The sequence below is a fragment of the Salvia miltiorrhiza genome, chromosome 2, assembly GCF_028751815.1.
Source record: "Salvia miltiorrhiza cultivar Shanhuang (shh) chromosome 2, IMPLAD_Smil_shh, whole genome shotgun sequence".
NCBI lineage: Eukaryota > Viridiplantae > Streptophyta > Magnoliopsida > Lamiales > Lamiaceae > Salvia > Salvia miltiorrhiza.
This window is the reverse complement of record NC_080388.1, coordinates 24,751,769-24,771,504: the sequence shown is the minus strand read 5'-3', so window position 1 is coordinate 24,771,504 and position 19,736 is coordinate 24,751,769. Positions and strand designations below refer to the sequence as shown.

Below are 19,736 nucleotides of genomic sequence, written 5' to 3'. Positions count from 1 at the left end.
AACTAAATACTTAACAAGTGCAAAGACAAATAAAAATCAAATAAGCAAAGTGGATAAATAAGATGATTAAGGCGATTTAGGGACTAGGCATCGATGATTAAGTAAAAGACTTCAATTATAGCTCAATATTAATCTTGACAATCCTAATTATCTAGAGTGATCTCCCAACTAGTTCTAGCCCCCTCCCGGACGACTAGAGCGGTAGATTACGGGTCATAGTTGCCGTCCCCGGTCAACTTCTAACCTATAACTCCCAAAAGCACACAAGGATCGACATACTCTCACCCAACTCTCAACCTCCCGGTTATCGAATTGATATGTTTCAAACACCTTATCTATTGCAATTATCCTCTCCCGATTCAATGTGCAAATTAGAAATGCATAGAATGTGGCCAACAATCCATACAAGAAATAAATCAAGGGTTTGAAAAGATAATGTGCAAATGAACAAACAAGATTTATATTGAGCATAAATAATCAATCCATTACAATAATCATCTAGCCTAATCCCCAAATCAAAGAGAAATTTAGCCTAACATGTTCAAACACAATAAATCAAAGTTAAAGGTGTACATAATGAAAGAGAGAGTAAGAAATGACAAATCCTATTTATGAGCTTCTTCTTCCTTCTCTTCTCTTCAATGGTCTTCAATGGTAGATGGGTGTGTTGTTGGAGGCTAGGGTTTAGTGTGTGTAGTGTTGGGGAAGATGAGTGATAGAGAAGAAGAAGAATAATAAGAGAAAAAGGGGGAAAATGGGTTTTAAGGGCTGAAAAACGCGACTCCGCTCTTTTCCCGCGGTCATGGCCCGCGCCCGTGGTGCTCAAACGTGGGCGAAACTCAGGGAACCCGCGGTCCCGCCCCGCGGCCGCGGGTGGTGACCGTGGGTGGACCCGCGGTCCCACCCCGCGGCCGCGGGTGGTGACCGCGGTACATCCCTGGAATGGAGCACTTAGCCCGCGGTCCCACCCCGCGGCCGCGGGTGGTGACCGCGGGCGATACCTTCCCCACGGACGCGTGACCGCGGCCGCGGCCTCTGTGCGCGGCTGACTTTGTCGGCCCCGTTCTCCCTCGTCCGAGCTCCGATTCGGGCGCCGTTCACGCTCATGGATTCCTCTCGAGACGTACTTCAATCCTATGCTCTCACAATTCTCCAATCAACTCTTGATTTGCCCTGAAAAAACTCAAAAACTATACCAAGCAATCAAAACTTCATAAATACTAAATATTCGGGCACAAACAAGCATTCACAAGCAAAACATGAAGGGAAATGACAACAAAACATGTGGAATTGAGGTACGAAAACCATGTTTGTCAACCACAATCTTTCCAAACGTTACAACTTTCTATTCACTACATCCCTATTTCATTACAACCTAGCTATTACAATTCCTACTTCTATTACCTAGCTAGTCAAGCAAAAGTATTGGGAAGCGAAAAAGGAGACGTGTGCAGATGCAATAGAACAGCTGCTGGCAGCAGCTTCCAATCCCTTTCTCCCTACACCCTACTACCATCTCCTTAGCACACTCAAGTGCACTCCTTCGCCCCTTTGCCTTCCTAGCCTACAACTTCAGCCAAAACACTCCCTTATTCACTCATTATTCACCTGCAATTACAAAGGCAGCAACACAAATTTGTTCCAACCATTCCAGTGCAGATAATACCCAAAGATCCAAGAGTAAGAACGCACATTGATTCGCTGCCAGAAGCTTTAAGGTAAACCTTTGCATTTATCCCTCATCTTCTTCCATTTGCAACCTGCATTTATTGAAAGGAACAAGTATGATTTATTTCAGAATCCTTCCATTTAATCCACCCACAGCAGCCAACCAACACCTATACCTCAAGGTATTTTATGCTATCTCAGTTCACTATCTTCATATACGTTTCACCCCCATGCTTCATGTATTAGAAGTTCAGAAATATAGGATGAAGTACATTACAGAGGGACATAGCAAACCATATATGCGTACATGATTAGCATTCAACAGAAATAGTTTGATTCATACATTGAGATATTACCACTGTACATAGAACCAAAGCCATGAGAGCTCCCATCATGTAGCAACATGAATCGAAATACAATAGCAGGGGATGGAACAAAAACTTAGCTTTAGAGAGGAAATGGGCTACTGCCCTGCTCTGCTCTGAAACCAAGGAGGACGATGCGACGGAGCTCGGAGGACGACGGAGGCGGCGGGCCTTCACCTGCCGCCGGGAGGAACGCAGCAGCAACGGCGAGATCGAGAGTGGGATGAGGGAACTAGTGCTCGACCAATAGTGAGTTCAGAGAGGAGAGGTCGACTCTCATCGATATTTCGGAGACCATGGTGATGAAGTGACGAGTGGAACCCTTTTGTCTTATCTCTATGTACTTATGAACTCTGGGGATACATGTCTTCATACATGTAATCAGAACCCTTATTCCGCTGCGTACTCAGAAATTTTATGTTATTTTGGCTAAGTCGGAGTTATCCGAACTTACTAGTTTATTTGAGTCTATATGACTAAACCTCCGTTATATATAAATATTCCTTTTGTTAACAATGATAGAATACGATCCTCCCTGTTTGATTATCCCCTTTTCTACCCCGCTTCTAATCTCCCAACCTTAGTCACGGTTTTCCCAGCTTAATTATCCTTAATTAGGCTTGGTCGTGACAATAACAATATGCAACGAACTTATTGATTCAGTTTAATTAAAGTTGTATTATAAAACAATAATCTTAATAGACTAATAAAAAATACAAAGGCAAAAGGGCTGGCGGCGCTGCCGCTTGATAAACGGGCGGCGGCAAATGCTGTTGATAGAGAGAAGAGTCGAGGGAGACGATCGATTCGTTGAAATCTTGAAACTTGAAATGATCTCCATAGACAAATTAGTTGCGAGAACTTTGGGATTTTACAAATCTTTCCATATTCTTATCAAGTTATAATGACCGATTTATCCTTTATCAGCATAATATTATTGAAACGCACGATATCAAAAAATTAAATTGCTTTCGTCCATTTATTTTAGACCGTAGGATCTGATTAAATCAATGGTACAGATTTCTTCTTACTTCTTAAGAGGTTCTTTTCTATTGAAGCTAATCCTACATATATATATATATATATATATATATATATATATATATATATATATATATATATATATATATGAAAAAATAGTGTCAAATGGCCACATTGAACATGCAAACACAATATTTGGCCACTAATTGAAAAAACACAAATTATGGTCATTAATTAGGCAATATGCCTAATATACCCCTAATTGGGTGGACTGGGTAGGGTCAGGAGCACGGGTCGCATGCCGGGTAGGATCAGGCACGCGGGTCGGGTTAGGCACTTATGGCACTATTAGTGCCATAAGTGCTAACGAAAATTTTTTTTTACTCCCCCTGCCATGTCTACCCCCCAGACCCCCGACCCCACCCACCCCCAAGCCAAAAGGAACTTTTTAAACACTTCCCCTAGGGTTTAAATATTTCATTTAGGGTTTAGATTATCCATTTAGGGTTTAAATGTTCCATTTATGGTTTAGATGATGTTGTTGTTTCTATATTTGTTCTGCATGTTTGGCACTTATGGCACTAATAGTGCCATAAGTGCTAAAGACCATTTTACTCTATTTTATTTTGAATTTTTGTTGGCACTTATGGCACTATTAGTGTCATAAAATAAAATAACAAAAGTAAAATTTGATTTATTTTTATCTAGGGGGAGTAAATTTTTTTTTGTTTTTGGCTTGGGGGTGGGTGGGGTCGGGGGTCTGGGGGGTAGACAGGGCAGGGGGAGTAAAAAAAAAAATTCGTTGGCACTTATGGCACTAATAGTGCCATAAGTGCCTAACCCGACCCGCGTGTCTGATCCTACCCGGCACGCGACCCGCGCTCCTGACCCTTCCCAGTCCGCCCAATTAAGGGCAAAAATGTCCCAAAGCTATAAAAATGGCCAAAATTTATGTTTTTTCAATGAGTGGCCATAATTTGTGTTTTATGATTCATTTTGGCTATTCCAAAATTTTACTCTATATATATTTGCAAAATATGTAGAATGTATAACTTTTTAATTATAATTTTTTTATAATTTACACAAAATACATTTTGTACTATTTTTATAAGATCTATTGTTCTTATTTTCCCAAATTCATTTTTTAGTAAGGAAATAAATGCATTATTTACGATTTAAAAGATGTATAAAAATATATATGTAGGCGCATACACGATCGTGTGTGTAATGAAGTGTATTTAGAATTCTGATAAATTTTTCAAAGTAAATATATAAAATATTAGCAAACCAGTTGTGTAGTGTAATATATTTAGAATTCTGATAAATGTTTCAAAGTAAATATATAAAATATTAACAGCGCATCGCGCTGGTGCAAAGCAATACTAGTCTGTCTAATTTCTACATCATGGTCATAATATAAACAATTCACCACTACAACAAAATTACCCAAGCAAATGCTGCAGATAAGCTTTGTACACTTCCACATCTAAAATCTATCACTAATTTCACAACCCATTTTCTGTACATTTTCAGATCCCATAATCCAAGAAAAAGAACGATCATCGCCCCTCGTCTATGCCTCGATTCCCAATGTCGACCATCGGAGTAGACAAGCTCTGGATTCTTCGCCTATACAACTCCTCAAATCCAGGAGGAATGACATCTAGTGAAGGAATCAAGGCAACCGGTGCAACTATTAGGCCAGAGGCCACCTGCAGGGCCGACTCCGGTAAAGCCATAGCAGCTGTAGGTTTTTCTTTAACTGGAAGATCTACTCTTCCCACATCGGTGCCACCTACCATGTCAACTTCATTACTGTCGTGCACCTGACTCTGGTCGTGATTCACACACCATCTGATGGTTGCACTGTCGAATCCAGAACTGTATTGTCTGAGCATGTTGTGGCATTTCGTTTCAGATAGCGGAATACACCCCATAGGAAATACTTTCCATCCCAACCTGGAACATGAATGCTTCTGATGAGAACTCAGCAGAAAAGGAAACATACATAATAAGATTTGACATCAATTATCTAAATTAACCACACAAGACTATAAGAGATGGTCCCTGACTTAAATCAAAGAAATGATAATGGTGTTCATATGATGAAAGGTTCCTCATCATTAACTAATTGCACAATTTGGTATTGAATCCATCAAATCCAAGAGAATGTAACCAACTAAAGATTCTAATACCACCTCCCATAATTGGTAACAAGACAACCTCACAGTTTTACAGCTGAAGTTGCATCAGTTACATGTATGTTCTCAACTAACCCCGTAAGACACAATATAAAACTAATGATGGGATTAGTTAGATGCATGTAAATCAACAGTCCATAAAAGAATAATGACTTAACACATGAGAAATAAAGAACCCACATTGACAATTGGCATGCAGAAGTTTGGAGCTGAAAACCAACAGTTCAACATCTGAATCTGCAATCTGCTTCCTCGATGCATAGTTCGTCGAAATTATTTGATCTATCAAGAAGATATAATCCTCCTCCGAGCTGCCAATAAATGAGGTGAAGAGTAAGTTAATAACCACAAACTACAGCAGTCAGCAGCAATTAAAAAAAATTAACAAGTCCAACTCTAAATAAAGGCACACCTCTATCCAACTCCGGGAAAGAAATATAGACCAATGTCACTTCGATCTGGAACATGCTCATTGAATAAGTTGTTCCAAAATGGTTTGGTAGGAACCAATTTGAAATGAAGAAGTGTTGGCAATTTCTTTGAGAATTCATAGATCTTTTTACGAACTGGTGAAGGAGGATAAGCTTGAACTAGATGGTTTATTTCTTTCTGTGCATGATCACCCAGGATCCTGAAGCTTCCCCTAATAACCAGAAAATAAATACTCCCTCTGTCCCACTGTAAGTGAGACCTTTTTTTTGGGCACGGGAATTAAGAAAGATGTATTTTGTGTGTAGATGAAAAAGTGAAAAGGTGTTTAAAGGGAAAAACTTTTACCCAAAAAGGAAAGAGTCTCACTTACAGTGGGACGCCCAAAATAGAAAGAGTCTCAGATACAGTGGGACGGAGGGAGTATGTATGTGTATATATATATATATATATACTTGTGCATGCAGAACTTTAAAGAATAAAGAGTGTAAAGAATGCAGTTCATGATCGCAAATCAGAATATGGTAAAGGCATTTCATAACTGGTAACAATCCTAGCAGTAAACTAGAGATTATACTAAACGAGAAATATCCAGGAAGCTAAAAGTTGTCAAATGCATTTGATGTGGGAGCATAAACTAAATGTGAGGAATAAGGAGATTCAAACATTTATTGTAATCACTTCTACAACTGTTTAACTTTGCCAACACTATACGTATAAACAGGATAGAACTAACTTAAAATGAATTCATTTTATAGAATTTGATGAAAAAACTTTATTTCTCAGAAATCAAATGACCGGAGGCTGTTTCAACTTCAAGAAGACTACACCAGATATATCCTACTCATTCTTGTTCACTAATAACCGATAGAGTCACTGGATAGAGAAACGATTGTAGTTCCAAAGATGTATTTATCCAGCTGTAAATGTGTGATTCTTTTTCCAAAATGAGGTCCAGATGAAAATATTTATCTTGATAGCTAAGAATGCCTGCAATAGGCAAAACAACAGTGATATCCTTTTATCCACTTCAAGTTCAAACCCAACATCAGTTCCTTTCCATATTAGGGTAAGTGTGCGATTTAAAGATGTTCATACACTCATTCACTAATTTGCAACAATTCATAAAAAAAAAAAAAAAAAAAAAAAAAAAAAAAAAAAAAACAGTTTTTGAGATAAGTTTATATTTGAGGTAGTATCATTTGGTGATTAAGAAACTAACTTCCACAAAGCATCCAAAGCAGGGACCAGTAAGTATTTCTCAGAATCAAGCGAATGAGTTAATTTTTGACGAATCAAGGAGACAAGATGTGCGTGAGCAGTCTTCACAATGCCAATCATTGACATGCTTCTCAAGAACAATTCTCATGCAATACCTGATATCAGGATAAATACAGCCCACATCAGGAAAAACTATTTACAGAACTCGACTTCATACAGAAGTAAATATGATTTGATATCAAATACACTAGGTACACCAAAAAAAGCAAACAATTTCCTGATCACTTGTCAGCATTGAGCAACATCTGTTAAATTCCATTTCACTTCCAAAAAACCAAGCCATTACACGGGAAAATTCATAAACAGAGACACAAATTTATTGAGCAACAGAGAGAGAGATCTTACATATGCTCAGTATTTCTTTTACATAGGCTGCAAGTTATCAATGCATCATCAACCCCAATATCACCACAGATATCGCAACACTCCTGCAAATGGGAAAACACGCATAACATGCCTTATAAATAATCCTTTCTTCCACATTCTGTCAGGATGAGTTTTTAATTCCTATTATCAAGGGCGACATCTATAAAAACCAATTCAAATCCGACATCAGCATTATCCTAACTACACGGATTCAATCAAGCAACAAAAACGATAATCTATTTGCACAAATTTCACCAATTCAAATTATTAAACAGAGCACAGGACACAAGTATGCCCTTCCCATTCTCTCTCACACACACATGCACAGTATTGAGCAAATAGTATTGAGCAAGCATGCTTATTATGTGTAGAACTAAAATAGCAAATTTGGTACCTCATCTCTTATTCCACCTGAATCATCCAAGAAAATGAGAACCCTAACATGCTTCTTCAGCCGCAGGAGAGCGCATCACAAGCCACAGCTCGAGCAACACTACCAATAATCCCCACAGGAACAAGACCCGTCCCTGAAGTGGTGGTAACGGTTGATGTCTCTAACGATGATCACTCTCGACGCTATCTTAGAGATGTACTTGAACGACGTATGGCAGTCCGAACAGATTCGGAGGTTCTTCTTCACCCTAATAGGAGCTCCACATGAGGTAGCTATGAGTCCAAAAGCCACAGCAAGCTTTTCACTGTGGTAGGAGAGGAGAATTTCCTTTTCTTTACTTTGAACGCGATGGAGGTCCGTGTCTAACAAAGGAACATAACCGGCTTTGGCCATCAGAGGCCCCAGCTCCTCGAGTTTCAAATATATCTCTTCACTTCTAGGATGGCTTCTATCTCCAACAATGAATGTGTGAATCTTATCCTTCACCTCCATCCAGCTCATCCCCGGTTCCTTCTTCACTTTGCGGTTTTTCATTAATCTTCGCACCTTACGAACGTCTTTCCATAATCCTGCTGAAGCATAAATATTAGCCAGGAGAATATGTGTACCCGATTTTTCTGGTTCGAGAGTATAGAGCATCTCAGCAGCGTGTCTTCCTAGCTCTACGTCGTTATGAATTCTGGCGGCTCCCAGAAGTGCCCCCCAAATGGCGCCATTAGTTTCAAATGGCATGCTACTGACGAGGCCCTTTGCTTCGTCCAACTTACCAGCTCTGCCAAGGACATCAATCATGCAAGCATAGTGCTCCTGCGTTCGTTCTATCCCAAATCGCTCATTCATAGTCTCAAAATACCATTGAGCTTCATCAACTAGACCGGCATGATTACACGCAGAGAGGACACTGACTAATGTTACATGATTAGGAGCTACACCGCTTTTCAACATGTCGTTGAACAAACTGAGAGCCTCTTCACCCCGGCCGTGTTGTGCTAGCCCACCGATCATCGCAGACCAGGAGACCACACTTCTCTCTGGAACCTCAGAGAAAGCAAGACCAGCATCCTCGATACTTCCACATTTGGCGTACATGTTGGCAAGTGAATTCCCAGCAAAGACATCTGACATGAACCCCATTTTCAAGACATGAACATGAATTTGCTTCCCCTGCTCATACGCTGACAAATTCGCACAAGCATTAAGAAGAGAACTGCAAACAAATGAATCCGGCTTGATATTCATTTCTAGTAGCTTCAAGTAGAGCTTCAAAGCTTCTTCGCCTTGTCTGCGTTGAGCATATGTCGTCATTAATGATGTATAAGTTGGTAGATCCACATTTGGGCATTCTTCAAAAACTCTAGCAGCATCGTGAACCTGGCTACACTTTCCATACGAGTCAATAAGGCTGTTTGTAATGAAAGTATCAGCTTGGTAACCAGACTTCATAATAAGCGCGTGAACTTCCTTGCAGATGCTAGTAGCCTCCGAGTCAGCAATAGCGTTAAGCACTGTTAGTAAAGTAGCATGGTTAAATTCCATACATTGCATATGCATCTCCTGAAACAGGGTGAGAGCTTCCATCAACTCCCCATTTTGTGAGAGTCCCGACATCAATGCATTTGTTGCGACCAATTCCTTTTCTGGCATCAAATGATACACACTTACAGCACTCTTCATCAAACGACACTTGCTGTACATGTCAATGAGGCCAACATTCACAAAGGGATCTTTCATCGTCTCCATCTTTAACAATTTGGCATGAAGCTGTTTACCTATATCTTTGACACCTAATGCTGCACAAGCTTTAAGAACACTCGACATGGTGAACAAATTAGGGTTCACCCTGGAACTCTTCATCCGATCTAACAGTTCCAAGGCCCAAATGTGACGTTTGTGAGATACACAACCAGCAATAAGAGCATTCCAAGAAACAATATCAGGTTCCGGCACATTCATGAAAACATTTATTGCACTTCCAAGATCTCCTCCTTTTGCATACATGTCTACTAGTGCATTCAATGAGAATGGATCACCCTCATACCCAAGCTTTATCAAATAGCCATGAATCTTCTTGCCTTGACCAATATCTCCTAGACCTGTGGCAGCATTCAATATAGTTGACAAACTATACTCATCCGGCCTAATTCCACCTACAATCATTTCCTGAAACAATCCCATTGCTTTCCCAAAAAGATCGCTTTGAGTATAACATGTCAACAAAGCATTCCAAGAAACCACGTTTCGCTCAGGGATGTCCTCAAACAACCTCCTGGAGTCTAAAAAGCTACCACATTTTGCATACATAAGCACTAGAGTATTTGCCACGAAAACATCCGACTCAAACCCAACTACCACTACAATTCCATGGACTTGCTTCCCGAGCACAAAATTGCTTGTGTTTGCACATGCCTTGAGCACGCTGGGGAAGGTGAACCCGTTCCCCTTAACGCCCAAGGCCTGCATCTCGCGAAAGGCCAAAAGGGCCTTCTCCCCAAGGCCATTCTGGGTATACCCGGATATCAGTGAGGACCAAGAAACCAAATCTGGTTCAGGACTTTCTTCAAGTAGCTTGTGGGCATGATGAAAAACTCCAGACTTAGAATAGAAATTTATCAAATGGATACGGTGATTGGGATCCTGGGATACTCCAAGTTTAACTAGCTGGGCATGGATTTGGAGGCCTTCGTTTACAGACTTAGTTTGCCTCAGCAATGGCAACAACTTTGAGTAAGAAATGTAAGATGGTTGAAGAACCATAAATTCCAGCTGTTTGAACATAATGAAGTTAACTAAACACAATAGCATTCTTCACTAACTTCACAGGCACTTTGCTCGTAATCTTACGAATCAGGTAAAGATTGCTTTTTGGTTGTTAATTATCAAAACATGCAGCGATTCAAAAATACATCAAAGTTATTTGAAGTGGGAGCACACAAGGTGCAGGAAATTAGCGAAGAGTGATTACAAATGTGACAAGTGAAAATCAAATTAAGCAAAGAAACTGAGGGATTACCGTGGGTTTTGAAATTCGGGAGAAGAATAAGACGCTGAATCAAATTAAGCAAAGAAACTGCCGCCGCTGTTGGTGGTGATTTGAGAGTTGAGACTTGGGATGCGTATCACATTATATATGTCATTTTGCTTAACCTATAAATTTCACAAATATTTATGATTACTTGTGCCTATTTCTTACACAAACACATAAACACATATTGCACATAATCAGCTCCAAGCCATCACCACAGCAACAAATGGAATGGAACGAGCCATTCCCCAACCTATTCTCCATATCAACTACCTAGATACATGCTTATCTACAGTGTTCTATGAAATAACCATGGTCGCCATTTGAACCATGATGAAAAAATAAAAGCAAGGTATGGCAAACTCACCGTTGAAGCTTATCTCTTTCTTGTCGATTCTCTTCCAAGTGGATGAATAAATACTTTCTGAAATTCCTTCCACAATTTAACAAAACACCAACACCTATTCAAGAAAGTATAGATTAATTCCCAGTCAACCAAATCAATATATGTTAATTAATTTATCTCTGTTATATCATTTTTGTAATTAAATGCAGATCCTGTTTTGGAGACAGAAAACAATATAGTAAACCAACATATTTAAAGCCTCATTAGTTTCTATATCACAAGCTGAAAATTAAAGCGTCTGTTGAACATCATAATTACAATTTTCTTATACTCCCTCCGTCCACTAATTCATGGCTTACTTGTCTTTTTGGTCCGTCCACCAATTCATGTCCTATCTATTTTGGGTAAGTTTATATTCATATTTTAATCAAATTGTGGGTCCCTTTTCTCCACTAAAAAATTATTGAATATACTAATTGCATTGACTTTAATAAATTGTGGGTCCTTTTCTCCACTCAACTAATAAAAATACACTTTTTCTTAAAACCTGTGTTTTGCCTCCTAGGCCATTAATTAGTGGACGGAGGGAGTATTAGTTTCGTATCACTCAAATATCCAAACACTCAAATATCTTCTTTGAAAAAAAAAAAAAAACGATACCTTACCTTTCTCTAAACCATCATATTTATCCTTACTTAAAAACTAAGTTTGGGAGTAATTAATGATTCATTTTTAAAATAGTTGTAATCAAGAGCGTTTAATGAGCTTAATTATATAATCCTAAAACAACTATAAGCTTGATTAAAACACTTATATATAACCTATAAACTCAACCAAACACGGATCATACCGAAATAAAAACGTATAAATCTTATTTATGAAGATAATCCCCACTGCAAATCCAAATCCAGCTATATATATATACAGAATCCCAAATAATGAATATATACTATCTATGCACACACTGTCACACACACACATATGCATTGCGTATACACGGTTTGGGGCTTAAACTTTGATTCTCTGAATATTTAGTATAAAGCTTAAACTTTAATATACAAATAACTCAGTATGAACCAAACTATAATAAAAGTTTCAAACTAATTAAACATGCAGTTTCTTAAACGAGCAATAAGTAAAACAAAATGATGTGCTAACATTGAGCAAACAAAGTAAACAAATTTCCTAGACAATTTAAATCATTAACGAGCAATGTTGACAATACCAATACCAAATAACATAATTCCTAGCAATGTTGACAATTTATTTCTCAATGAGAATTTCCAGCATGCATTACACAACTATATGAAAATCTAACCACAAGTTCTTATGCCATAATATTCCCTCATACATGTATATAATCACCTTAATCCACCATCTACCAAATTTCACGATTAACGATTACCACAAAAGAAATCGAACTCATAAGCGATACCAAACCAAGTAGCAACCAAATGGACATTGGGAATAAAATTAAACGAATAGACAAAGCAGTCTTATATAAGACCAAACATTTAAACTGAAAAAAAGAAATATAGAGAGACAGAGAAAAGATGAATGAAGAAAGCTAGCTATGGAAAAGTATAGGTTTCACCCAATCTTTCTTTTTATTATGGAGTGTCACAACTACAACAGAATCAAGTTCACTTACACAAAATCATTAGCTGCCAAACAGAGGCAAAGCATGAGACTTTATCAAGATCAAAAAACAAAGACTCAAAATTAAATCAGTTACAAGTTTAAGAACCACCACCATTTTCTTATGATACAAAATCTTTAAAAATAGAGCAATCTTTGATGGAAAAATAGAGCTAAAAACAAAGCAGCAAGGAAAGTATACAACACAATATTGTTCTAACTTCTAAGTTCTAATGTAATTTCAGTAATAGAATTTCTGAAAAAGCCACCCAATATACTGAAATTAAAGAAGAGAATTTACTTGGCAGCGGCGGAATCCGACTGCGGCGGCAGAGGGCTTGGCAGCGGTGGCTGCAGCAGCCTAGGTAGCCTTTGACGGCGGTTGAGGAGGATGGGGAGAAATCGCTGAAATTAACCTCCAATCGACGGGAATAGGCGGCAAAGGCGCACCAATCGGCGATGACGCACGGGAATCAGGGGTCAGGCGCGCCAGCGGCGGAATCAGACGACGGCAGAGGGCTTGGCAAAGGCGACTGCAGCAGCCTAGGTAGCCTTCGATCGGCGGCGAGGCGAGGCAGCAATCGATGGCGAGACGCAGCGGAGCAACGAGGGGGCATAGGACGACGTGGTTTGCAGTCAAAATGGACCCGGTCTGATGGACCGGCCCGGTCCGCTCGGATTTAGGGCCTAAAAAGCCCGCTCAGTAAGCCTGTAGGATTGATCGGGCTTTCGGGCTAAAATTTTGACCCGCCCGATAAACTAATTATTATTTAAATTATATATTTAAAAATTCATAAATTATAAAATTAAAACCTAAAGGGCATGTTTGTTTGGCACGGATTCTGGCCTGGAAAAGTAATCTGATTCCAAAATATTAAATTCCTGTGTTTGGTTAAATTTTTATGAGTTAAGGAAAGTAATAAGAATCCTGAAAACAAGGAAAGTAGTGCAACTTTCCAGGATTCTTATTCCCTAACTTTTCTTAGGTATTCTTTTTCCTCATTCTCAGGATTCTTATTTATTTGTATTATTTTATAATAAAATGTAAATTATAGTTTTTATTTAGTTGGAATTTAATGTTTCTATTATTATTATTATTATTATTATTATTATTATTATTATTATTATTATTATTATTATTATTATTATTATTATTATTATTATTATTATTTAATTAGTTCATAATTTATTTTAAGCAAATTATAATGTAATTCTGGTAACTATGTATCAACTTTATATTATTATTATTATTATTATTATTATTATTATTATTATTATTATTATTATTATTATTATTTAATTAATTCATAATTTATTTTAAGCAAATTATAATGTAATTCTCGTAACTATGTATCAACTTTATATTATTATTATTATTTAATTAGTTCATAATTTATTTTAAGCAAATTATAATGTAATTCTCGTAACTATGTATCAACTTTATATTATTATTATTATTATTATTATTATTATTATTATTATTATTATTATTATTATTATTATTATTATTATTATTATTATTATTATTATTAATAATAATATTATTATTATCATCATCATCATTTAATTGATTAATTAGTTCATAATTTATTTTAAGCAAATAATAATTTAATTCTCATAACTATGAATCAAATTAATAATAATAATAATAATATTTTAGGCAAATTATAATTTATTATTATTATTATTATTATTATTATTATTATTATTATTATGTAAGAAAATTTGAATTTAATTTTAGAATTATAAATCATATAATTAACCTTAATAATGTACTTTGTTGTTACTAAAAAAATTATAGAGAAATTTATTATAAAGATTAAATTACAATTTGATTCTTATATTTATTGATTAATTATATTTATTTAATGATACAAATCCAAAATACTAATAAATATTTTTGATATTTCCAAACACTGGAAAATGAATCTATATATTAGGATTCATTTTCCACGAAATCATTTTCCTGGGAATAACAATCCCAATTCACATTACTTTCCTGACAAACAAACATGCCCAAAAAGTAATTTGAATCCTGATTTTTAGTTGTTAACTTGTCGAGACTTACATCATTTGGTAGTCAAAACACGAGCTACACAATAGGAATTAGGAATAGTGCATTCAATATTCCTTATTTCCATTTACACAATTCTCTCATTCGAATCAAAATTTAATTTATAAGTTGGTAATCTAATCTGCATTGTCCAGTAATTTAAGTAGTAAACATTCTTTTAGATCTAGTGCATTATTAGTCAAGTGGTCATGTCTCCTTGATTCAATCCAAAGCGTGGCCGTTGAAATTCACCATTCACACAATAAAAACCTAAATGCTAACTGCTAAACATATATTTTAATTATTTCCGTAACAAAAAAATAACATTTAAAAGAATTTATGGGCCAGTTTAGCCCGACCGACCGATGGCCCGAAAGGGGTTGGACTGGGCCTAGAATTTTGCAGTCCGATCTGATTTCAAGCCGGACCGGGCCGACCCGATAAAAGACAAAAACCCGGTGGATTTGGGCTTAATATTATCCATCTTTTTCTAATGATAAATTTTGATAATCAAAGTAAACGCAGCCTTGATGTAAAATCATTGAGGCTACGTTTACTTTGATGGATTATTTATTCATGAAAAAAGATGGATAACAAAAATTTATGTCTTTAAATGTCTCTTTTCTTTTTCTATATTTGACACAAAATCATTTTTTCTTCCTAATTTTCACTTTAGTGATGGATAATATTATTTGGAGGGATAATATTATTCATCATTGAAATGAACATTATAAAGAAAAATATTATTCATCCTTAAAATGAAAATAAGAAAGTAAAATGATGGACATTCAAATGTTTGAAAAGAAATGAGATATCTAAAAACATAAATGTTTGTTTTCCATCTTTTTTCATGGATAAACTTATTCATCAAAGTAAACGCAGTCTGATTAGAATATACAAGACAATAACCGAACGGCGTAAAACAAGTAGCACTTTTTTATAGCCAATTTAATGATCACCTTTAATTAAGTGATGATTAATTGTTTATGATTTTTTTTTTGTGGGAATTATCACTTTTAGCCATTTTTCATAAAAACATAAGTTATATAGCTCCTCCTTAGACTACCCACAGTCGTGACACTCACCCAACCCAACCTTACTCCACTTTTTAATAAAATATTCATTTATCTCTCATCCACCTACACAACCCACAACCTAACATAATTTTTACTCCCAATGGTGACACCAACCCAACCTACATATTTTTCTTTTCACTTTATTTTTAAATTATCTTAATATCTAAATTAAAATTACATTTTTATTTATTATATTTAATAAATAAAATAAATATTTTTTTAAAAAAATTGTAATTATATTATAATTAAACATTGTCGTATATTATAATTGATATTTAACTCAATCACAAAGGAAGGTTACAAGAATTAAATACACAACTGAAATTAAATATAGCAAAGATTTAAAGTACAATACGTGAAATTTAAAAATACAATTAGAAAATACTAATTGTCAGTGCCAAATTTTTCCCATATGTGCTCAATCAAATCACCTTGAAGAGTCCTATGAGCTTCTCTATTGCGAAGTTGATCTCTATTAGTCATATAAGTAGACAAGCTCGCAATACGTTCAGTAGAATAGCGAAAATGTTCGTCATCTTCTATTTGTACTATTGTAGGTGTATCCATAAAAAATTCTGTTGGATCATAATAATTTTGGTAGGTATCTCGTTCATCCTCGACTATCATATTATGCATGATTATACAAGCCATCATAATTTTTCCATCAAAACTTTGTCCCAAACAAGACATGGGCGTCGTAGAAATGCAAATCGAGCTTGTAGGACTCCAAATGCTCGCTCAACATCTTTTCGGACAGATTCTTGGTGTTGAGCGAACAACTTATGTTTACGAATCTGTGGGGAAGTAATTGACTTGACAAATACAACCCATGAAGGGTATATACCATCAGTTAAATAATATGCCATATCATAATGATGGCCATTCACTACGTAATTAACCTTTGGTGCTCGACCTTCTAAGACATCATTAAAAACAGGAGATCGATGGAGTACATTAATATCATTACACGAACCTGGTGTTCCAAAGAATGCATGCCATATCCACAAGTTGTATGAAGCAACAGCTTCCAAAATGATCGTTGGTTTTCCACTTCTCCCAGTATATTGGCCGGTCCATGCATTAGGACAATTTTTCCACTCCCAATGCATGCAATCAATACTGTCAATGATGCCTGGGAAACTACGTTGTTCTCCAACATAGAGCAGCCTTGCCAAATCTTGTTCATTAGGCCTTCTGAGATACGTACCACCGAAGCAAGATATAACACCTTCCACAAAATGGACTAAAGCATCTCTTGTAGAAGATAAACGCATTCGCCGATGCTCATCGACAACATCGGAAGATGTCCCATACGCCAACACCCTCATGGCTCCAGTACATTTTTGTAATGATGAAAGACCTACTCTACCGGTGGCATCTCGTCTCTGTTGAAAAAACTCATCATTAGCAGTAACAGCTTCCATTATTCGAATGAATAGCGATTTCTGCATGCGAAATCTCCGCCGGAAGATTTCTGGAGTATACGTTGGGTTGTCACTGAAGTAGTCGTTGATCAAACGCTCTGCACCAAACTCGCGTTCCCTATCACAATATCTCCTGCTGGCTGTTGGAATTTGATTTCCTACAATCAGATTATGATTGTTTATGATCATATTTTGGATGATGCTATCAAGTTAAAACGTTTCCAGCGACCTTTTATCGATTCAATATTTCGTTCGTTGAGCTCATTTGGATTTTCTGCTTGGGTGTTGTGATACAATTTATGAACACGTGCCCAAAGCGATTCCCCTCTTTGATTTTTTTCTCGAATGTTATCTTCGCTAGCATAGATCCAAGATGACATAAGGGCAACATCTTCCTTCACACACCAAGCTACATTTTTTGCCCCTTTATGATTTTTGTTTGGGCGTTGTTGAACACCCATTAAACAAATTACGGGAGACATTTTCTGGTGTGGACATTCTTTGAGATGTAGGAATCTGACTTAGATATGGAGAAAATTGAGATTCATAAAATTGAGAATTTGGTTGATTTTCGAAATTTGGAAAAAAAATGAGGAGTCGGATAAGATGAAAAATTTGCAGAATCTTGAGGATTAGGATAATCTTGGGAGTTTTGATGATTTTGAGAATTTGGATAATAATAATTGGGATAATTTGGATCCATAATGAAAATATAGTGAAATGAAGAAAGAGAGAGTTTTTGTTTGGGTGTAAAAATATAGTGAAGTTAGGCTCTATTTATAGAGCAAAAAATAAGAAAAATTTTAATATAATTTTAATATATTTTTTATAAAGAAAAAACATTATACAATTTTATTTATTCAAATATTTCATCCACCACTCAAAACTTGACAAGTGGCATGAAAGAGAAAATGTGGAGGGGCGTGACTTTGGGGTGGCAGATCCCCCAGGTCAAGCCATTTTCATGACTTTGCAATTTTTTTTATCACTCCATTTTGTCTTTTGTGGGTGACTCTCCCCAAATGTCACCATTGGGAGTAGTCTTATAAAACATAAGTTAAACAACCCTTTTTAACTTAAAAGACTAGAGTGCCCTTTGAATTTTCAATACTTTTATTTCATACTTATATTCCATTTTTTTTAAACTTTATATATAAATAAAATAATAGAAAATCAACAATTTTCATCATTCTAATTCACGTCTGCAACATATATAGGGCTGGGATTTTTTTTAAAACAAAAGAAACTTGACGTTTGGAATTTCACGTCGCCGCCAGCCGCCAAGTCATCGCCGGCGTTCACTCCAGTCGCCGTCAGCCACAGCGGCCAGCCGCAGCAACCACGTCGCCGTCCAGCAGCAGCAATCGTGGCGAAGCAGCAGCCACCGAACGGCCGTCCGCGTCGCCGCCAGCAGCAGCAGTCGCGCCATTGATCGTCGCCAGCAGCAACAGTCGCGCCACCGATCGCCGTCGTCCACATCTCTCTCTATCTCGGGTCTCTCTTTCTACGAATTTAGTCGTCAATTCTGCTCTCTCTCTCTTTCTCTCTCTCTCTCTCTCCACCAACCCATGAACCACCATTAATGTCCATCTACGAAAATAGCTATATGAAGCTATATCTTTTGGAGGGAACAAATTACTTTTCAGATACATACTTGATTGAGTGAAAGTAACATAAATTAAGCCACCTTTTACTTAATTTCTTGGAAGAGAGTAGTTGAAGAGAGTTGTTGGAGACATACTCCAAATTCATGCAAAGCAGGAAGAAAGAAAACTATGAAAAAAGCTCTTTCGTTTTTCCTCAAGAAATCGTTCAAATTTGTATAAAATATAAGCAAATACTCCCTCTTAGTGCACTATTCTCGTAAGAATTTACAAAGGTACGTAAAAAATCTCTTTCTTGATGATATATTGAAAAACTTAGGGTTGTTCTTCAGTACTCGGTCGTGTACTCGATCGTGTACTCAATCGAATTCTTTTATTCGATAGGAGTCACATGATGAATACATGATTTGTTAATGACAAAAAGGTTTTAGTATTTGATGACATGCAAATACCTTTCCAAAATTATGATTATAAAGTAGTTAAAAAAGGTTTATCGTGATAATATTGAAAAAAATAGAGTTTTTCTTCACTACTCGATCGTGTACTCGATCGGATTCTTCATTACTCGATAGAAGCCACGTGACGAATACATGATTCGCTAATAAAAAAGGGTTCTAGTATTTCATAAATGAGAGTACCTTTCCAAAAGCATGATTATAAGTACTTAAACAATGTTTATTGTGATAATATTGGAAAAATTTCGTGTTGCTCTTCACTACTCGGTGGTGTGCATGATCGAGTTTTTGATTACTTGATGACAATTTGTTTAATTTGATTTTGTGTTGTGATATCAATCATTGGTAGACTGTCACTACTCGATGGTGTACTCGATTAAGTTCACCACTCGAGTACACGATCGAGTACTCCATCGAGTAGTTACTAGAAACT

At 36.6% G+C, this 19,736-nt stretch overlaps 1 protein-coding gene and 1 pseudogene across 8 annotated transcripts; both read right to left on the bottom strand.

Moving 5' to 3' along the window:
* Nucleotides 1–4,339: 4,339 nt before the first annotated feature.
* LOC131007799 (putative pentatricopeptide repeat-containing protein At5g52630) lies at nucleotides 4,340–13,433 on the bottom strand. 8 transcript variants are annotated; one of them, XR_009096295.1, is made up of 8 exons: nucleotides 12,993–13,414; nucleotides 11,075–11,168; nucleotides 10,696–10,829; nucleotides 7,686–10,448; nucleotides 7,271–7,353; nucleotides 5,628–7,020; nucleotides 5,396–5,526; nucleotides 4,340–4,973 (listed from the first exon to the last, which is right to left on the bottom strand). XR_009096295.1 is itself a non-coding variant. In XM_057934714.1 (4 exons), the coding sequence occupies exon 4, from the start codon at nucleotides 10,437–10,439 to the stop codon at nucleotides 7,785–7,787; it is 2,655 nt and encodes an 884-aa protein (XP_057790697.1). In that variant the 5' UTR covers nucleotides 10,440–10,448; nucleotides 10,696–10,829; nucleotides 11,075–11,168; nucleotides 12,993–13,415; the 3' UTR covers nucleotides 7,535–7,784. The 8 variants fall into 8 exon arrangements, 1 of the variants encoding a protein (XP_057790697.1); XR_009096293.1 differs by having other exon boundaries at nucleotides 5,376–5,526; nucleotides 7,686–10,829; nucleotides 12,993–13,415; XR_009096292.1 differs by having other exon boundaries at nucleotides 7,686–10,829; nucleotides 12,993–13,415.
* A 2,771-nt stretch (nucleotides 13,434–16,204) lies between these two features.
* LOC131008178 (uncharacterized) lies at nucleotides 16,205–17,433 on the bottom strand (annotated as a pseudogene).
* Nucleotides 17,434–19,736: the final 2,303 nt, after the last annotated feature.

Coding starts and splice junctions, on each gene's coding strand:
- LOC131007799 (XM_057934714.1), bottom strand. CDS start 10,439: ATGGTTCTTCAACCATCTTACATTTCTTACTCAAAGTTGTTGCCATTG.